This window comes from Nyctibius grandis, chromosome 10 (genome assembly GCF_013368605.1).
Source record: "Nyctibius grandis isolate bNycGra1 chromosome 10, bNycGra1.pri, whole genome shotgun sequence".
Lineage (NCBI taxonomy): Eukaryota > Metazoa > Chordata > Aves > Nyctibiiformes > Nyctibiidae > Nyctibius > Nyctibius grandis.
The window spans coordinates 25,218,742-25,237,492 of NC_090667.1; the positions used below are offsets into that span (position 1 = coordinate 25,218,742).

The following is an 18,751-nucleotide window of genomic DNA, read 5'->3' on the forward strand; positions in this document are numbered from 1 at the left end:
GGCCCCTTCTGCCGCGGGCAGGAGGCACTGCGGGCGGCCGAGAGCGGCTACGACCAGCGGGGCAGCGCCGGGCCCGGGCGGGAGGGGGCGAGGGCGGCGTCCGGCCCCACCCGGCGGCCGCTCTGGGCCGCGCTCTCGCTGGGCGGGCGCCGCCTTGAGCCTTCGCGGCCGCCGTCGGGGCGCGCGTGCGGTCGGGGGCGCGCGGGGCGGCGCGGCGGGCACGCGGCGGCGGCGGGCCGGCGCCATGGCGGACTACCTCATCAGCGGCGGCACCGGCTACGTGCCCGACGACGGGCTCACGGCGCAGCAGCTCTTCAGCTGCGGCGATGGGCTCACCTACAAGTGAGTGCGGCGGGGGCCGGGGGCCGGGGGCGCCGCGGGGGCCGGGGGGCGCGGGGCCGGTGCGATGCGATCGCTGACGCGTCTCCCCTCGTTACCCCCCAGTGACTTCCTCATCCTCCCGGGGTACATCGACTTCACGGCGGACCAGGTGGTGAGTGGCCGGGGCGGGGGAGCGGGCCGGGGGCCGGTACCGGTGCCGCCGCTCACCCCCCGCCCCGCCGCCTGCCTCCCCGCCAGGACCTGACCTCGGCGCTGACCAAGAGGATCACCCTGAAGACCCCGCTGGTCTCCTCCCCCATGGACACGGTCACCGAGGCCGGCATGGCCATCGCCATGGCGGTGAGTGCGGCCCCGCGGGGCGGACACGGCCTGCCGCCGCCCCGGGCGGGTCCCCTGTGCTGCCGGTACCGGGGTGCTGGTGGCCGTGCTGCTGAGGCACACGCGTGCCTGCTCTGGGGTCCCCTAAACGCCCCGGAGAGCCGCCCGCAGCTTCCTCGGGGCCAGGCTGTGCCTCGTGTGTCTCCCTGGGCTGCGGGCAGGCACCCCGCTCGTCCCCCGCGTTGCCCCACTGGCCCCCGAGGGTGGCCGGGCTGGTCCAGCTCTCCGTGCCCAGCCGCTGGATCCGGCCGGGGAAGGGCCGGGTGGTTTTTGTAGCGACTTAACAGCCGCGTTTGTGTTCCCAGCTGACGGGGGGAATTGGGTTCATCCACCACAACTGCACCCCGGAGTTCCAGGCCAACGAAGTGCGGAAGGTGAAGGTGAGCGGCTGGAGCGATGGCGGCGAACCGCGCTCGCAGGGCGCTTGGTGGAGGTGGGCGGTGGGGTTTGGCCCTGACAAAGGAGCTGCAAGAGGAGGCCGTGAGAGCGTGCCGCATCTCAGCGCTTCAGGGCAGGGCGCTGCCGTGGTGGCCTGCGCAAACCTCTTGCTGTGTGTTAGGCCCAGTGCCACGCGCAGCCTGGGCTTCAAGGGCTGCCAGGCCTCCTGCTGTGGGAATGTTCCCCATAATTTCAGGAAGGAGGTTAGCCTGGGAACTCGTGGGAATCGTAATGCTACTTGGGTGAGCCTTGGTGCTGGTTTGGGAGTCACAGAATCACAGAATCAATCGGGTTGGAAGAGACCTCTGGGATCATCGAGTCCAACCATTGCCCTGACACCACCATGTCAACTAGACCATGGCACTAAGTGCCATGTCCAGGCTTTTCTTAAACACATCCAGAGATGGTGACTCCACCACCTCCCTGGGCAGCCCCTTCCAATGTCTAATGACCCTTTCTGAGAAGAAATGCTTCCTAATGTCCAACCTGAACCTCCCCTGGCGAAGCTTGAGGCTGTGTCCTCTTGTCCTATCGCTAGTTGCCTGAGAGAAGAGGCCAACTCCCACTCCGCTACAACCTCCCTTCAGGTAGTTGTAGACTACAATAAGGTCACCTCTGAGCCTCCTCTTCTCCAGGCTAAACAACCCCAGCTCCCTCAGCCGTTCCTCATAGGTCAGACCCTCCAGACCCTTCACCAGCTTGGTCGCCCTCCTCTGGACTCACTCCAACACCTCCACATCTTTCTTGAAGTGCGGGGCCCAGAACTGGACACAGTATTCAACGTGCGGCCTCACCAGTGCCGAGTACAGAGGGACCATCACTTCCCTAGACCGGCTGGCTACACTATTCCCAATGGAGGCCAGGATGCCATTGGCCTTCTTGGCCACCTGGGCACACTGCTGGCTCATGTTTAGCCGGCTGTCGATCAGCACCCCCAGGTCTCTTTCTGCCGGGCCGCTTTCTAACCACTCTTCCCCCAGCCTGTAGCGCTGCATGGGGTTGTTGTGGCCGAAGTGTAAGACCCGGCCCTTGTTCTTGTTGAACCTCCTGCCATTGGTCTCGGCCCATCTGTCTAACCTGTCCAGATCCCTCTGTAGGGCCTTCCTACCCTCCAGCAGATCAACACTCCCACCCAGCTTGGTGTCATCTGCAGATTTACTGAGGGTGCACTCAATCCCTACGTGTAGATCATCTATAAAGATATTGAACAGCACCGGCCCCAGAACTGAGCCCTGGGGGACACCGCTAGTGACCGGCCGCCAGTTGGACTTTGCCCCATTCACCACGACTCTCTGGGCTCGGCCATCCAGCCAGTTTTTAACCCATCGAAGAGTCCACCCATCCAAGCCCTGGGCAGCCAGTCATCCTGTCCATGAGCACGTGGCCACGTTGGGTGGTTGCAGACCTTTGTGAGCGGCGGCAGTAACCACCAGGCACGTGTCCGGCCTCTGCTCGGTTTGGCGGTGCCGCTTAGGCTGGCTGCTGAATCTGCTTCTTTTCAGAAATACGAGCAAGGATTCATCACAGACCCCGTGGTGCTGAGCCCCAACGACCGAGTGCGAGATGTGTTTGAAGCGAAAGCTCGTCACGGATTCTGTGGGATTCCCATCACGGACAACGGGAAGATGGGGGGCAAGCTGGTTGGGATCATTTCATCTCGAGATATTGATTTCCTGAAAGAGTCGGAGCATGACTTGCCTCTCGGCGAGGTGAGAAGGGCGTGTGAGCAGCCGATGGATGCTAGCGTTGCGTTAGGAAGCAGCATGGCTTGTGATAAAGGGAAGGGTGAGTGCGTGGCTGTGAGGATGCTGCACCAGCTGGAGGGGACAGCTCCACGTTAGCTCTGCGGGTTCATCTTTAACTTTGTGTCCAGGGGAAGGTGTCTCCTTCATTTACGCTCTCTCTGCGACTCCTGCAGTGCAGACACAAGAGAGTGGCCGTGCAGTCAGCATTTCCATGACCCCTCATGTGGGGTTATCTTTGTTGTGGAAGCCACCCTCTCTGCAGCTGGTGCTCTGCTCTGGTTCAGTCATTAATTCCTGGTGTTCCTGGCCGCTGCTGTGATCCCACGTAGTGTGCGGGCGCTGGCCAGGGCTGTGGCAGCTGCGCTGTGCCCAGCAAGCCCTCCGAGTGCTGGTCTTCCTTTTCCGGACTGCCCTTCCCTGCATGCCTCATCTAGGCTACTTGCTCTTTAAAATACCCCCTGAACGTGGAGACTGGCAGTTCAGCCTTTATAACGCTACACTCTGAAACTCCCCTCGTACAGGAGGACGCTCTCTGCAGTGCCGGTGTTGATTCCTGGTGGTGGTGGTGTCCCTGTTACACGAGCTGTGTAACCAGAGATCTGCGGCGCTGTCAGGTTACACCACTGGTGCCTCTCGGCCAGGCTCTGCTCCTGAGTCACGACTATTTTTAGCTCTTGCTGACCAAACCTGGTATCACATGCTCATCCCTGTTTGGTTTGAAATCGCCTATAAATACCATACCTGTAACAAGAATCTGAAACAAGGAGTAGGTTATAGCAGTGCACATGGCCCTTTGAAGCGATGCTGGCCCGTGCAGAGGAGTCAGATAAGAATCTTCTCTCATCCTGCACATGGATCATTCAGCACTGCAGACTTGGAAGCTTGCTGCTGTTAGCGTTTGGTGCTTGCCTCTGTCACCAGGCAAGGCAAAGGAGGTGAATGGTCTAGATCTCTCCCCTCTCGCTGTCCAGCAGTCATCTTGCTGAGCTGTTCGGTGCCATCCAGTTAAACACACAGGTCTCCTGTAGCTCGGAAAGCTTGTGGATCCCACAGGTGTAGGGAGTGTGTTGGGATACATCTGTGATTCCTCAGGCTTTTCCTGAGGTGGAGGATCTGTCACACACAGGATTTTGGGTGGATGTAGGTGAGGTGAACCTCTTTCCTGATGCAAAATGTCTGTTCTTATGGTATAACTAACTAAAACATTCCCTCTTTTCTTTGTTGTGTGCAACTAATGTACCTTCCTTGAGGGTTAGAGTGTTCCCCTTTGGCTTTGCCTGGCCTTCTCAAATAACCTTTTATGCAAAAATCCCACGTGAAGTTTGTGACCGCAGAGCGCTGCAAGTGGGAAGGGACCTCGAGGTCTCTTGTCAAGCTTGAGGCATGTTCAGCTGCAGCAGGTTGCGTGGGGCTGGTCTGCGTCTCCCAGGATGGAGAGATTTCACTGCCTCTCTGGGCTGCTCTTCCAGCTTTTGACCACTGTTGCAGTGAAAGCTTTTTCCTGTATACCATATCAGATGTTCCCATGTTCCAGCTTGTGTCCCTTGCCCCTTGCCTTCCCGCTGTGTTTTGGTGCTTGTTTGTCAAGAGTGAGCGTGGGTGAGCGTGTTTGTTTGGATCAAAGCGACTCCTTTGCCCCGTTGACCTTGCCAGCAGCAGCGGTGGCTTGTTCTGAGCAGAGCCCTTCCAGAGCCTGTGTGCTGGGTATCGCTGCCTGAAAACGAGCTTGGGGGTAGCGTTTCAGCCAGAACAGCATGGGGCTGCGGAGGTGTCTCCAGCCCTTATTTGCCTGCGCTCTATTAAAAGGGAGGACTCTTTGGGTGACATCCCAAACAAGGGTCATCTGAGAGTCATCCCTTGCTTCTGGGTGCTCTCCCTCGGCTTGCTGAGGCCCTCTGCCATCTCCTGTTTTCACTACACCGATGGGCTTGGGGGCTGATGGCCTTTGCTTGCATGGGGACGGCGCGTTGGAGGCTGTTCCTGTGTGTTTCTGGAGGCGTGTTGCTGTGGGCTCCTTTGTCTGCAGAGCCCTCACACGCATTCTACGTGGGCAGAGGGGTGTGGTATTTTCAGATCAGTGCGAAGGAGTTCTTGTGACTTTTTATCTTCTCCCTCCCACTAGATTATGACAAAGCGGGAGGATCTTGTTGTGGCCCCGGCTGGCGTAATGTTGAAAGAAGCGAATGAAATTCTGCAAAGGAGTAAAAAAGGTACCTGTGAATGTCTGTGGCATGAGGGAGCGCGGGGGGAGCAGCAGTGGGTGAACGTGGGCACGCGTCCGTGCGTGGGTGGAACGTGGGAGGGCTGTGTTCCAGCACAGGGAGAGGACGGTGAGGAGAGAGTGCCTGCAGCCCTCTGCCAGGGTACAGAGTTCACGTGCGTTCATCTCAGAGCTGTTTGAAGCTGAGGGATTCTTGGCAGCCCAGGAGCTGAGGAGCGCCTGGCTGTCCGGCCACACGACTTCAGTTTTCTATCCTGGCCTTCACGTTTTGCCATTCAGTTCAGCTCTGTTAGGGTTTGGTAGTTTGACTTTAACATGGTGTCATGGGTCTGATTGTTACAAAAGATGCACTTTATCTATGGTCAGTGTGACTATACCAAGTCCTTCTCCCGTCCTGCAAACTCCTTGCTCCATTGCCCGAGCCAGGGCTGCTGGCATCCGTGGCCGAGTGATATTTGGTAACACACCTCTTTGAGTCTCACCTTGTGCCAGTCACTGCCTGCCTGATGCTCCCGGTCTGCCACGCTGCTCCAGGCTAACGTCTGCCTCCTGCAGAAATCTGCAGTGACGTTCTTGCTGTTTGTTTCAAGGCAAGCTGCCGATTGTTAATGAAGATGACGAGCTGGTGGCTATAATTGCCCGCACCGACCTCAAGAAGAACCGGGACTACCCTCTGGCTTCTAAGGATTCCAAGAAGCAGCTGCTCTGTGGTGCCGCTATCGGGACCCATGAAGATGACAAGTACCGGCTGGACCTGCTGGTGCAGGCTGGCGTGGATGCCGTAGTGCTGGTGAGGCACCCACAGGCGTCGCGTTGGCCTGGGGGGTTTGGGTGGGCTGAAGGGAATCTCTCTGACAGCAGGGCAGCAGCATGGCACTTACTGTCTTCATTACAGGTCCTTTTCTGTTAGAATATGGCAATTTGTTGAGCTCTCAGTCTCGTTCAGGCTGGAGTCCTCAAATAAGAGGGGTTCCTCTTGCCTGGGAACTTTTTTGGCCTGAAGGGAGTATGTAGGGTGCATCAAAATCCTGAAGGCTGAGAAGAGAAACACTGTCAGTTAATACAGAGTCTTCTACAAATGCTTCTTGCACTCTGCCGCCGTCCTCTCTGATGTTCCTAACTAGTTTTGAATATTTGGCTTCTTACAGTTTCCCTTCAGCTGTTTGGTGTTTGTTATTGTGCTGTTCTCTTGACCGCCTGGTGTTCAGGGGTGCTCACCCCAGAGCTGCTCTGCTCGTCTCCCCTTCTGGCCTGGAAGCTTTTGGGCAGAGCCATCACTGCCTGTATTTGCACGTTGTTTTCTCATTGATCGTTAGCTTGTGAGTCCACCGTGCTCTGAGGGCATGGCTGAGCAGCGTGGCTGCTGGAAATGTTTAACAGGCACCACGAGTTGGCCGGGTCACGGAGACTGGCATCAGTCTCCATGAGTTGACCAGGGCCTGAGCAGGCGGTGGTCAACATCTGGTATTTCGGCTGCTCTGCTGCGCAGCAGGGAGAGGTGCATCCCCCTGTCAGCCTTTCTGGGTTTCACAAGGAACATTCACCATTTCACCTGTAGTTCGAGGCAGGGCTGACGGCGTCCTGGTGGTAGAGCCAGACGGTTCTTACCCACAGCCAGATCTGCTGCTTGTTGCTTACTGTAGAAGCCACAGGGTTTAAACATGAAGGATTACTGAAGTCTTTACGGTAAACTGCCTTGCACAGGGAAGGTACGTTATTGTCTTGGCAGCAGCTTCTCCTCTGGTTCCGTGCTTAATTTGAGGAGTCATTTTGCCCACTCAGCCAGCTTAGCAGAGACCCCCGCAAGCAGAGTGAAGATCTGAGGCTCTTCCGGGGCTGTCTTTGTAATCTTTTGCAGAAATTCTGGTTGAAAATGGTTTTCTTTCTGTTGCAGGATTCCTCTCAGGGGAACTCCATCTTCCAGATTAATATGATAAAATATATTAAGGAGAAATACCCCAACCTACAAGTTATTGGAGGAAACGGTAGGCATGCCTTGAAGACTGTTTTTGTCTTTAAATTACATTTGTTTCTTAGTCACAGAGGGAGCTGCAGGGTTGTGAATAGAACAGTCGTCTTGGTAAATGTCTGTGGACTTAAAATGGTTTCCTCTGGCTTGTGGAGCAGAGCAAGACCACTCTGCAGACACAGGGCAGTACCCTGCTGCTGCCACAGCTGCAAATATTTTGAAACCTTTGTTCTGCAGCACAGTGCACTACAGTCCCCTGTAGCCTGTTACGCATTAGCTTCTTCTACACACCAGTTTAAGATTGTGGGTAATAATAATAACGAATATTGCTTAATGTGGACATCTAATGGAAATTTTCCCTGCCTCTTGACAGCAGAGTTCAGCAGTCCTTGTCTTTACCTGGCTGGTGTGTTACTGGTGCTGCTGTTAGCCCTTGCTCTGCCCTCCCTACCTGCTGTGGCCCAAAGAGTGCTGGGCACCACGCGGTGACCTCGGCTGCCTCAGCCTTTGGGTGTGAGCGTGTTGCAGAGTAGCCTAAAGGCCCAGTGTCATCTCACCCACTGGGGACAGCTGGGACAGAAACTCACGGCTGCTTTTGCAGAGAGGCCTGGTAGCAGTGGACACCCAGGCCTGGCTCTGACACGGGCCGGTGCCCCCGGTAGGAAATGTTTGCAGCCACGGGGGGAGCAGCGGGGGAGAGCGGTGTTGCATGTAAATGTGCTTGTCTCTCTTCAAACCAGTTTCTGCTCCCCACAGTTGTGACCGCTGCTCAGGCCAAGAACCTCATTGACGCAGGGGTCGATGCCCTGAGAGTCGGGATGGGCAGTGGCTCCATCTGCATCACACAGGAAGGTGAGAGGGATCAGCCATCTCCTAAACAGGCTGAAGACATCTGTTTGATAGAGATTCCCTGCTGAAAAGCAGCATAGCTGGGATGGACTTCTCCTGTTGTAAGGGCAGTGTCCAACAGCAAGCCATCTTTCACCCCCTTCGTCCAGGACGTTCTCATCACCCGGGTCAAACCTTTGGGGTGGCAGCAGCAGCAAAGGCATTTCCCAGTACTGACCGGGACTGAGTAGAGCAGGTGTGGCATGCGCGGCTTGGCCCGAGAGGAGCCGCTGGCTTGGTGTGGGATGGGGCTGACGGGCAGCTCTGCAGGGAGAGGGGCTTACTGGGTCCCCAGTGCTGACAGGTGAAGTGCACTGGGCTGTCTGTGCTCCCCTTCCCTCTGGCAGCAGTTTGCTTGATGCTTGAGTAGTGGTCTGCTGGGCTCGATGCCTTTCTGCAGTTTCCAGGCCGAAATGGGATTTCAGGCCGTTGCCTCTGCAGTTAGCTGGAGCTTGTGTGGGGCAGAGGCTGGGTCATCCTTAGCTAAAAGATGGAGAGGGGTGTCCCCAGGGCGTGGAGAAAGGCTGCCTTGAGGACAGGCTCAGTCCTCGTGTTTTGAACGTGGCAGGTGAGGTGCAGAGAGGTGGTGCAAGGCACTGCAGCCCACAAACACAGCCCTTCTCCGCTTTGCTCCTTGGTCCTTGCCACGGGAGGCAGCAAGAGGGTGGCTGATGGCTGGAGGTGCTGCGTTAGCTCTGCCGATTCCAGCGTGGAGCCTTCGAGCAGCCCTGGGGCGAGGCTGCGCTCCTGCTTTGCCTGCTGTGGGAGCGCTGGCTGCCAGGGGTTTCCCAGTCAGGGCAGTGTGTCTGATGACCTTACTAGGGAGGCTGTGGTGTCCTTGGGCTGATGGTTCCATAGCCAGAGCAGAACCAGGACGTACATGTCCTGCTCTGGCTCCGAGGCAGAGGACCTGCCGAGGCGTGCTCCGTTCTGCAGCGTGGTGAACATCTCCAGAGGGTGCCTCTCGCAGCTGCTGCGGGAGGTGGGGTTGGGTGTTGGTTTTGGGGAAGGAACAGAGCAGAGGTAGAATGTGGTGCTTCACAGGAGATGTGGTTGCAAAACCCTTAACAGCAGCTCCCTAGGTTTTTGGCCCTCTTAGGGCAAGAACTCTGGCTGTTTGGGTTAGGGGGGGGGTCACCTCTCTGGATGGCTGCTGGGGTAGGGCGAGCATCTGCTGTGCACAGCCAGGCCTGGCTGGCTTGGGGCTGGCCTCTGGCTTGGCTCAGGCAAGGAAGGGTTTGCAAGGTCAGCTCTGTCCCACACCGTATGCTCTGCTTAGTAGCAGGTCACTGCTGGGGTCCTTTGTTCTGCTGCTGTTCTTCTGTCTCTAAAATGTGTGTGTTTGTTTTTGTTTAGCTGCTCCAAAGATCCCTCCAGACCTAAAGTCCCACAGCCCCAAATGCCCTTCTACTGTCACGGGCACCTATAGTAAGTCACTTGCCCTGTTCCCAACCCTAATTATGTGTCTTGAAGCAGGACCCTGATTTGGCTGCACATGGCCCTACTGCTTGTTTGAGAATAATTTAGCTGTAGATGCACTTGGGGTTTTGTGGCTTTGGATACTGGTTTTGAATCTGAAATGGAAGCTGAGAAGCCTTTCTGAATTCCTAAAGCAGGGTCTGAATTGTCAAAGCTGAGGGCACTCAGGCTTGTCCACCCTCCACACCAGAATCCAGTTTAGGAGCCTGAGCTTTCTGGCTGCATCTTCTGGATCTCTAGCTGGGCGTGCCCCTGCTGATCCAGTGCTGGGAGGTGACCCCTGAGCAGTCCTCAGTCCTGCTCTACATCTGGCCCCAGTTGTGGGGAAGTTGTACACGGGCTGAGCTTCACTCGGAGCTGGCTTCCCTGGGGTTACAGAGGGACTGACCTGCGTACGGCCACCTTGGCAGCTGCGTACCAGAACCACATCTTTCCCCACTGACGCCTGATCCTTGTGTGGAGAGAAAGGGCTCTTCCCCTGCCCAGCACAGGGTGCAGCTTCGTCTGCTCTGTACTTCTCTGATGCTGCCGGATCGAGCAGCCATCCGAGGCGAGCCTTGGGTTTTCCCATTTCTCCTAGTTTTTACGTACCTCAAAGGGAAAGAGGTTTCTGTTGAAGATCCTGGAAGGTTTTCTCTAGCAGCTGATCTTGTAGGGCCACCCTTTGCAGATACGCTAAAACAGACAACCCCTCACCCCGACCATTCGGCATGTGCATGCTCTGAACCCTGCTTTGGAAGCCTGCGCTCTGAAGCTGTGGCACTGGGCACTGGGACAGTCAGAACGGTGCGATGCTCCCAGGGGCCCTGAGCCAAGCCGTTCCATAAAGGGCTGGTCTCTGTGGCCACTTTTGAGATTTCTGCAGGCCCTGCACTGCCTATGGCACAATCCTGTAGACACAGGGCTCTAGACCCTCCAAAATCAGGTGCTTCTCTCCACAGAACTCTTCCTTGCAGCATTTTGCAGCCGCAACGTGGCCTTTTAGCAGTGCAGTACCGAGCGAGACCATCTCTTTAAGACTAACTGCATTCATGTTACAGCTGGCAGACTCTCCCTGGCTGGCTGAGCCCTAGCTTAACGCCAAGTTTTGGTCGATTAAAATCAGTTCTTCCATGATCTTGGACTCGAGTCTGGCTTCCCTCTCTCAGCAGCTGCTGCTGAGCACTGGAAGCAGAGCAACTGCAGGCTCCCGGCCTTGGCAGACCTCTGCCAGGGACGTGTGCTGCCAGCGCTGCTGCCAGGCAGGCTAAACCACACCTGGAGTTCACGCTCCTACGTACTAATCCTGCATGGCCATCATCTTACCCAGTGCATCGGACTAACTGTGACTGGAGAAAAGGCTTCCAGTTAATTGTGGGGAAGGGAAGCCTCCCTGAGACAAGCTTATTTCAGCGTTCTTGCATGCCCGTGGCTGACAAATGCGTTTCGAGACGTGCCCTGTGCTGGTTTTCCCCTTGCGTGACAGGAAGCCTCTAACGGCTAGCGACCGGGAAGAGCAGGTAAACCCAAAGCTAGTAACTCCCTCCCCATGGGGCAGCTAAACTTGACAGGATCCTTGCTACCTTGCAGGGCAGAAATATAAATTATTTCCCGTAACCCATCGAATCATCCTGCCCCTTTCCTTTTCCACTGCTGCATGTGTGTTCGTGTGTGCAGATGTATATATATATATATATAAAAGTATATCTATGCATATATATATATACACATACCAGCTCTCTCCCAGCCAGCTGCCTTTCCGTGCAAGCAGCACATCATACAGCTGCTGGGTGTACAGAGGAGGGGTCTGGCACTGCTAGGAGGGAGCGAGCGGTGGGACGTGGCTATGTGCCAGGGATGCTCTGGAGAGGGACTTGTGGAGTCTGCTCTGCCTCCTGCCCAAGCTCCCGCACGTCTGCTGCACACCGGGACGAGACGCGGGTCTCAGCTGGTCCCAGGCATTCGGTCACAGACCCCAGTGCCAAGGTCACCCACAGCTTTTTGGAGTGGAGGGCTGTGAGGATGTCCCAGCAGCCATCTCCTGGGCATCCGCTTCTCTTGCAACTCGGCCTAGGGAAGGAGCATCCAGGGACTTGTGCGTTCCCGAGTGCTGGAGCATGTGTGTGCTGGAAGCCTAAAGGGCCTGCTGGGGAGGCAACGCGCTGCTGCGTGGGAGCTGACCCCTCCTCTGCTCTCTCCCCACCTCAGTGCTGGCATGCGGCCGCCCCCAGGCCACGGCGGTGTACAAGGTGTCCGAGTACGCCAGGAGATTCGGCGTCCCCGTGATTGCAGATGGAGGGATCCAGACGGTTGGGCACATCGCAAAGGCCCTCGCGCTCGGGGCGTCCACGGGTGAGCAGCGCATCGGGCGGCCGGGTCATGCGTGTTGTAGGGAGCCTCCTGGGAAGGGTTCCCCTGTGGCGGTTGGGTCTGGGCACGAGGGCGTGTACCTGCAGGTGGCTGGGGGCACGGGGGGTCCAGCACAGCGCTGTGCCCAAGGACCCTGAAGGGTTTAGTGGCCACAGCCTTCCTGCTGCTGACGTGCTGCTCTTGATGATCTCTTGTGCCAGTGATGATGGGCTCTCTCCTGGCCGCCACCACGGAGGCCCCAGGGGAATACTTCTTCTCGGATGGAATTAGGCTGAAGAAGTACCGCGGGATGGGTTCACTAGATGCCATGGACAAGAACTTGGGCAGCCAGAACCGGTATTTTAGGTAAGAGATGGTGCTTTGGGGCAGCAGATCAAGCTTTTAGGGCTTCTCTGCTTCACAAACTTCCTTGATTTGTGCTCCCATGCAGCGAGACGGACAAAATCAAAGTGGCCCAGGGGGTCTCCGGCGCAGTGCAGGACAAGGGCTCTATCCACAAGTTCATTCCGTACCTGATTGCTGGGATCCAGCATTCCTGCCAGGATATTGGTGCCAAGAGCCTGACCCAAGTCCGGTGAGTGCTTCCCTTCGCTTCTGCTCTGGTTAGGCCACAGTGCTGCCTTTTGGGGTCTCTGGGCAAGCTGTACCCGTGCTGCGGTGTGTTCTGCGTAGTCTGACCTCGCTGTACCCCTCTTCCCTTGTCTCCTGTGGGCTCTGCATCATAGATTTGCCAGCCCCAGGGACGCAGGAGCATGGTCTCCTGTGGTATATACTGTTTGTTGGGCCTGAAATGTTGGGGTCACCTTACTCTGCCTGGCTCTTGGGAGCATAGCAAAGACTGTTCTGGCTGCAGCTGGAGGAACCAGTGTCCCTTGTCCCAGCTGCTCCAGCTGAATGTGTGCCAGAGCTTCCCTGCGCCCTGGCTGGCTCGTGATGGGTGTCCTTTCCCCTCAGAGCCATGATGTACTCGGGAGAGCTCAAGTTTGAGAAGAGGACGACGTCTGCCCAGGTGGAAGGAGGGGTGCATGGCCTCCACTCGTAAGTGCTGCTGGCAGGACCCCTGTCTCCCTGGGGTGGGTGTAGGGGGAGTTAAGTGCTGCTGTCCTGTGGCAACCCAGCACGCTGCTGGCTTCACCTCCTGCCACGTAGCTGGGCTGAGCTGCAGCCTGTTGTCTCGCCTGGGCCACCACTCCTCTCGCAGCAGGGCATGAGCAGACGAGCTGCTTGCTGCCAGTGTGCTGGGGCTCTTCTCCACCATGGGCTGGGGGCCAGGCCAGGAGCCGTTCCTAACGGCACCTTTGGTCCTTGCCCTGGTCAGGCGGGTCAGTAAAAGGGCTCTCTGGTTTGCTGCTCCCCTCACAGGTATGAGAAGCGCCTCTTCTGAAGGAGGTCCACCTGTCTGTCATTGTGCCACTCAGCCCTGTGCCACCCTGCGCGGGAGCTGCTCTTGCTGCAGAAGTGCCATTACTCTGTGGGCTGCCTGGACCTCCGTGTGTCCCTTGGCTGCTTCATCGCCACCTGAGAGGGCCCACCCCCCTGCCCGGGAGCAGTGATCTCGGGCTGGCACCTGGAGCCTTGCACGTTATCCATGTTTTACAATAAAAGAGGAAAAGATGTGCTGTTGGTGTCAGCCCGGAGCCCCTCCTCCTTCTGTGCTGCCCTTGGTCTCCTTCCCTGGCGCTCTCCTTCGCTTCCTGCACCCTCTCAGGAGCAGCTGATGGCCCCCAGAAGGGACACTGCGAGTGAGGGGGAACAGGGAGGGGACAGACCCTTGACAGGGCTGAGTGGATAATGTGGGGTGTTTAAAAAAAAACAAAAAACAAACAAACAAAAAAAAAACAACAAAAAAAACCCACCTTCCCAAGAACAGAAAACAAGTTGCTGGCGGGCAAGAAAGCAAATGGATTTTACAGGGCCATTAGCTACTGCTGGGAGCTGCCCAACACAGCAGCAGCCATGAGGCTGCCGCACACCCCTGTGCCCGGTCTGGCTGCTGCAAGGATAAGCATGGAGGTGCACAGACACCCACCCACCCGCCCTGGGAAATTCTCTGCTGCAGCTGCATAAGCACACCAGGCCCTTGCATCTGTATCTTCCTGTGCTTTTTTTTGCCTTTTGCCTTCCCTTTGCTTCTGCCCCTAAACATCCCATACTGTCCCCCCCAAGCGCAGATGCTCGTCCCCACGTTGCCCCAGCAGCTGCCCCTCCTTGGGCTGGTCGGGGCGGGTGGTAGGGATCGCTTGCACAGGCTTCACGTCCTGTTTGTTTGCCAGAAGGCATGTGGGCAATGACCTTGGGAGGGCACAACTGAGAGCTCAGGGGCTTATAAAGGAGCCAGGGTTTGCGTTTCTGCGTGCCTGGGCCCTGCAACCCTCCCCTGCATGGCCAGGTTACCCGTGCTTGCAACACCACCAGCTGCCAAAGGTATTTTACATGTGTATCGGCCCCCCCACATGCAAATGTCACTCCTGCTGAAGAGCGTGTGTTTACCATCGGTGCATGTTTACCATCGGTGTTTTCTGTCTTCGTTGTTGACTGGAAAAAAAAAAAACCACACCACAACACTCCGCAACATGGCAATGTCAAATCAGATTTACATGTGCTAAAACCAGAGCCTTGAATTACAACATCCTTGTGTCAGTGTCAAACATTCATTAACTCAGCGGGCTCGTTAAGCAAAGCTAGCCCACGGGCTGCCTCGAGGCTGGGAACCCCCGATGGGTTTACAGCCTGGCTCTGCTGTGTGTTAAACAACACGCAACTGCCTCGTCCTTCCAATTTACGTCTGTTTTCCTTCTGGAGCCCCAAACGTGCCCGGGACGTGCAGCTCACCCCGCCCCAGCCGGGCTCTGACAGCTTAGTCCAAAGCGTTTCTCCGCCTGGAGTGGTGACCGCCGGGGGCTCCAGGCAGGGACGAGGACGGGTGCTCAGCCCGTGGCAGGCAGCACTACATCCCCGTGTAGGTGCCCCGCGGAGGGATGAGCCCAGCAGCTGCCACCCGCTTCTCACTTATTAGGAAGTTGAAGGTTGCGCATGCGTTTGGCTGTGAAATAGAAAAGGGAGCGAGTGAAGCCCCAGGCCTCGGGCAGGAGATGCAGCCTGTCCCCACGGGGCACACGACACCCTCCCTCCTGCCCGTCCCTGGGCAGGCAGAGGCCCGAAGGGACACTCCTATGGCCACCACCCTCCCTGTCACTGGGTGCTGCCCGTGCACACCCCTCCTCACCCCCCTCCTCACCGTGTCCTGCACCTCCACTGCGATCCCACACTCGCGCATCTGCTTCAGCACGGCGGGGTGGAGCCGCTCCACCCTGTCCCCTGTGCCCAGCACCAGGATCTCTGCAACCAGGACATGACTGCAGGCAAGGGCAGGGCTGCCTCCGCCCAGACCTGCCCTCCCTGTGGGGACCAACAGCTTCCCCACAGCTGCCCCTACAGATGTCCAAACAGGAGGAACCTGCCCCGCTGCGCCCCTCCTGCCCCGCTGTGCCCCTCCTGCCCCGCTGTGCCCCTCCAGCTGCTGCCGCAGAGCAGAAGGATGCCAGAGAGCAGCTCCTTCCCCAGAATGCTGGCAGGGCGCTGTGGGGTGGGCTGGGGCAGAGCTGTGCTGGCCCCAAAGGGCAGCCGGGCCCCGGCACAGCTCAGGAGCCAGCTCGGGCAGGCTGTGACAGCGCAGGGCCCCGGCTGCCCCACGTACCTATTTGGGGCTCCAGCAGCCGGAACAGCGACAGACTCTCACGCGAGATGTCCTTGTAGGAACCAACCTGGGGGGACACCGAGGGCACTGAGCGGGACAGACCCTCCCCAGCGCGGGCGGGGGCCGAGCAGGCCCTGCCCCACCGCCGGGCACTCACGTTCCACTGGAGGATGGCGCGGGGCAGGATGGCGCAGGGCCCCACCACCAGGTCCCCGCTGACGGTGAAGCCGCGGTTGGTGTAGCCCTCGACGAACATGATGTTGGGGGACTCCGGCTCCAGCACCGTCAGCCGCGTCCGCTGGTAGAGCTCGTCGTCTGCCGGTGTGAGGCGGTGAGCCCGGTACGGCGCCCTGCGGGGACGGGGGGCGGCTCGGACACGTGGGGCCCACGGACACCCCACAGTGAGACCCACAACCGCCCCATGTGCACCCCACAGCCACCCCCCAGCAGCCCCACAGCCGCCCCCCGGGCACTCCCCTGCAGCCCCACAGAGATCCCCACGGGCACCCTAGAGCCGCCCCCCGGTAGCCCCAGGGCCGCCGCCCCCGGGGCCACACAGCCGCCTCCCCTGCCCGGCCGCAGGGGACAGCCATGGCCATGGCCATGGCGCTGGTGCCGGTGCCGGTGCCCGTACCCGCCCGCCGCCCGCAGCGCCGCCGGTCCCAGCCGCCGCAGCGCCGCCGCCGCCATCGCCGCGCCGCCACCGGAAGCACAGAGCAGCCCCGCCCCGTCGCCGCGCCCCCCCCGTCCCGCTCGCGCCCCCTGGCGGCTGCCGCCGCTGAGCGGGCTGGGACAGCGGCACCGGGGGCGGGAGCGGGGCCGGCCCGGGGCCCCCCGGGGCTCCCACCTCCCGCGGGGGGGCGGCGGGGCGCGACGGACACACACACACACGCACACACCCCCCCAAACACCACCCCCCCCCTCCGGGAGGGCCGGGCCCGCCCCGACCCGGTGCGCCCGGAGTGAAACCGAAAGCGGCGGCGGGGCGGGGAGCGGCGCGGCGGGTGCGGGGCGCAGCTGGCACCGCGGGCGGCCTTGCCCCGGCGGCGCGGGGGTCCCGCCCGGGGCGCCCCGATCCCCGCCGCCGGGAGGGCCGCGCACCGGCCCGGGCTGCTGCGCCGGAGGCTGCGGGGCCGGAGGTGAGAGGGGAGCGGGCGGCTCCCGGCCCCGGGGCGTCGCCACCCCGCGGGCGGCCGGGCCGGGCGGCGGGAGGGAGCGGGACCGGAGCTCGGCTGAGCTCCTGGCCCGCAGCCGCGGGGCGCCCGCCGGTCCCTGCGCCCGACCCGGCCGGTGTCCCGGGGCTGCCCCGGGCTCCCTCGGGCTCCCTGCTGCGCCCCCGACGCGGCTCTGCCCGGGTCCTGTGCCCCGGCACGATGTGCCCTGTGGGGGGGGTCGGCCGTACCAGCCGGGGCCGAGCCCCCCGGGCTGCTGCCGTGATGTCCCCGCCCCGAGCACTGCAAGCTCCTCCGTGCCACCTCGGTGGGGCCGGTGGCAGTGGGTGGCTGGGGACTGGGGGCTCCGGGGGGAGGCCCTGGGGCTGGGGACCCACGTCCCCACCCTGTGACACCCCCCCGGGGCCAGCCAGAGCCCCGACACCCGCAGGGGTTACTGGGAAGCTCCCTGGCATCAGCGATGGGACCTTTCCTGCCGCCGTGCCATGCCGTGCCATGCCATGCCATGCCGCGCTGGGGTGGGCAGTGCCAGGAATCCCCAGCACCCCACAGACAGGCACCCTCGGTCGATGGCAGGGTGCCGGGTCCCCCTTGGCGAGCACCACGTGAGCATCGTGTGGAGCCAGTGGGGTTCCCCACCCGGTTTCACTTCCCCCCACGGCGGGTGCCGAGGGCCTCCTCGCCAGGGGCCGGGTGGCAGAGGGCTGGCGGCACTGGCAGCAGCGGGGGCCATGCCGTGCCGTGCCGTGCGGCCTCCGGGCGCAGGTGCCGGGGTGGGTGCCCTCCCTCGAGGGCGGCTCAGGTTTCCGGGCCCCGCGGGGGCTGCTGGGCTGGCACCAGATGCTCCAGCCCCACCGGCGCTTTGTTCGGAGCCGTTTCCTTTTGGCTCGGCCGCGCCGCCCTCCCCTTGGCACCCGGCCCACGGCGCGGGGGGAGCCCGCGGCACAACCCCAGCCTCTGCCGGCACCCCCAGCCACAACCAGCCCAGCTGCGGCCCCTGCGCAGCTCCTCCGCCCTGGTGCCTGGCGGTAAGTGGCCCTCTCCCCCCTTGGCCTGCCGGGCACCCCAGGGTCGGGGTGGCATGGCGGTGGCCCCCGTGCCCGTCCCTCCGCGGCGCCGGCGCGGGCAACGGAATCCCAAAAGCAGCTGTCCCCGCTGTGCCCAGCTGCCCTGGGGTTTCGTTACCCGCGCTGCCGCCCCCGCCTCGCCCCACGCGCCCCCCCACCCCACTGCCCGCTGCCGCCCCACGCTGGGCCAGGCACTGGGCAGGAGCCGCTTGCCCCACTCCAACCCCTCCGTGGGGCTGGGGCAGCCCGTGGGGGCCACACCGGGAGAAGGGGGGTGTGGGGATGGGGGACCTCCGGTGCCCAGCCCTGCGGCTCAGCCCCCAGTGCCGGAGCTGGGGGCTCTCCGGCAGCCTCATGCACCCGATGGCTAAAAATAGCAGCTTGTTTCCTGGGGACTAACCGCCGGGGCGAGCGTGCCGAGCAGTGGCCCCAGCTGCTGGCCACAGCGTGCATGTAGCCACCTGCGCCGGGGCGGCACAGGTCACGAGATGCTGTGCGAGCTTCCTGCCGCCGCCGGCCCGCGCCAGGCTCTCCCTGGCCCCCCGCAGCCCCCCAGTGCCGGCAGGGGCGAGCAGTGCCCGGGCAGGATCCATCCCCCGGAGAGAGACAGCTTTGGAATGACACGATCACTCCCGCTGAGCAGGCAGCCACAGAGCCATCGGGGATGTCGTGTCTGTCCAAAGCTCTTTCGGCGCCTCCGAGCTCCCCACCCCCTCCAGGGCCGCCACGCTGCCAGGCCTCACGTCAGCTGCCTGCGGGGACCCCCGGCGCTCTGGGGATGGGGACAGATCCAGCCTGGCCCCCACCCTGAGCGGTGACACAAGGTCCAAGTGTGCTCCCAGCCCGTGCTGGTGTCCCCCCTCCCAGGCCGGCCGGGCAGGGGTCCCGGGCGGCTCCTGCCCTGCGGACAGTCAGCAGTTGGTCTGGTGTGAGCAGCGATTCTCAGATCACCTCTTGGCTGTGGGTGGTGCAGGGAGCACCCCACCACGGCACGGCCCTGCACTGC

The 18,751-nt window shown here is 60.7% G+C and overlaps 2 protein-coding genes across 3 annotated transcripts; one reads left to right on the plus strand and one right to left on the minus strand.

The window, feature by feature from the left end:
• Positions 1-201: 201 nt before the first annotated feature.
• IMPDH2 (inosine monophosphate dehydrogenase 2) lies at positions 202-14,457 on the plus strand. 2 transcript variants are annotated; one of them, XM_068408535.1, is made up of 15 exons: positions 202-342; positions 445-493; positions 580-681; positions 1,026-1,100; positions 2,661-2,867; positions 5,026-5,113; positions 5,715-5,914; positions 7,019-7,109; positions 7,850-7,945; positions 9,338-9,409; positions 11,648-11,791; positions 12,010-12,154; positions 12,240-12,383; positions 12,764-12,847; positions 13,172-14,457. In XM_068408535.1, the coding sequence occupies exons 1-15, from the start codon at positions 245-247 to the stop codon at positions 13,191-13,193; spliced, it is 1,617 nt and encodes a 538-aa protein (XP_068264636.1). In that variant the 5' UTR covers positions 202-244; the 3' UTR covers positions 13,194-14,457. The 2 variants fall into 2 exon arrangements, with proteins under 2 accessions (XP_068264636.1, XP_068264637.1); XM_068408536.1 differs by lacking the exon at positions 9,338-9,409.
• NDUFAF3 (NADH:ubiquinone oxidoreductase complex assembly factor 3) lies at positions 14,380-16,201 on the minus strand. Its single transcript, XM_068408538.1, has 5 exons — positions 16,141-16,201; positions 15,664-15,856; positions 15,507-15,573; positions 15,048-15,148; positions 14,380-14,852 (listed from the first exon to the last, which is right to left on the minus strand). Exons 1-5 carry the CDS (start codon positions 16,194-16,196, stop codon positions 14,757-14,759), a joined length of 513 nt encoding a protein of 170 aa, XP_068264639.1. The 5' UTR covers positions 16,197-16,201; the 3' UTR covers positions 14,380-14,756.
• Between the last annotated feature and the right edge of the window lie 2,550 nt (positions 16,202-18,751).

What these genes read in the sequence shown, in the direction of transcription:
- NDUFAF3 (XM_068408538.1), bottom strand. Translation starts at nt 16,196, where the DNA reads ATGGCGGCGGCGGCGCTGCGGCGGCTGGGACCGGCGGCGCTGCGGGCG. An exon ending in GCGCTGCGGGCGGCGGGCGG is followed by an intron (nt 15,857 to 16,140) that starts GTACGGGCACCG and finishes CCGTCCCCGCAG; the next exon opens with GGCGCCGTACCGGGCTCACC. An exon ending in GCGCCATCCTCCAGTGGAAC is followed by an intron (nt 15,574 to 15,663) that starts GTGAGTGCCCGG and finishes GTGTCCCCCCAG; the next exon opens with GTTGGTTCCTACAAGGACAT.
- IMPDH2 (XM_068408535.1), top strand. Translation starts at nt 245, where the DNA reads ATGGCGGACTACCTCATCAGCGGCGGCACCGGCTACGTGCCCGACGAC. An exon ending in TACTGTCACGGGCACCTATA is followed by an intron (nt 9,410 to 11,647) that starts GTAAGTCACTTG and finishes TCCCCACCTCAG; the next exon opens with TGCTGGCATGCGGCCGCCCC. An exon ending in GGGGTGCATGGCCTCCACTC is followed by an intron (nt 12,848 to 13,171) that starts GTAAGTGCTGCT and finishes CTCCCCTCACAG; the next exon opens with GTATGAGAAGCGCCTCTTCT.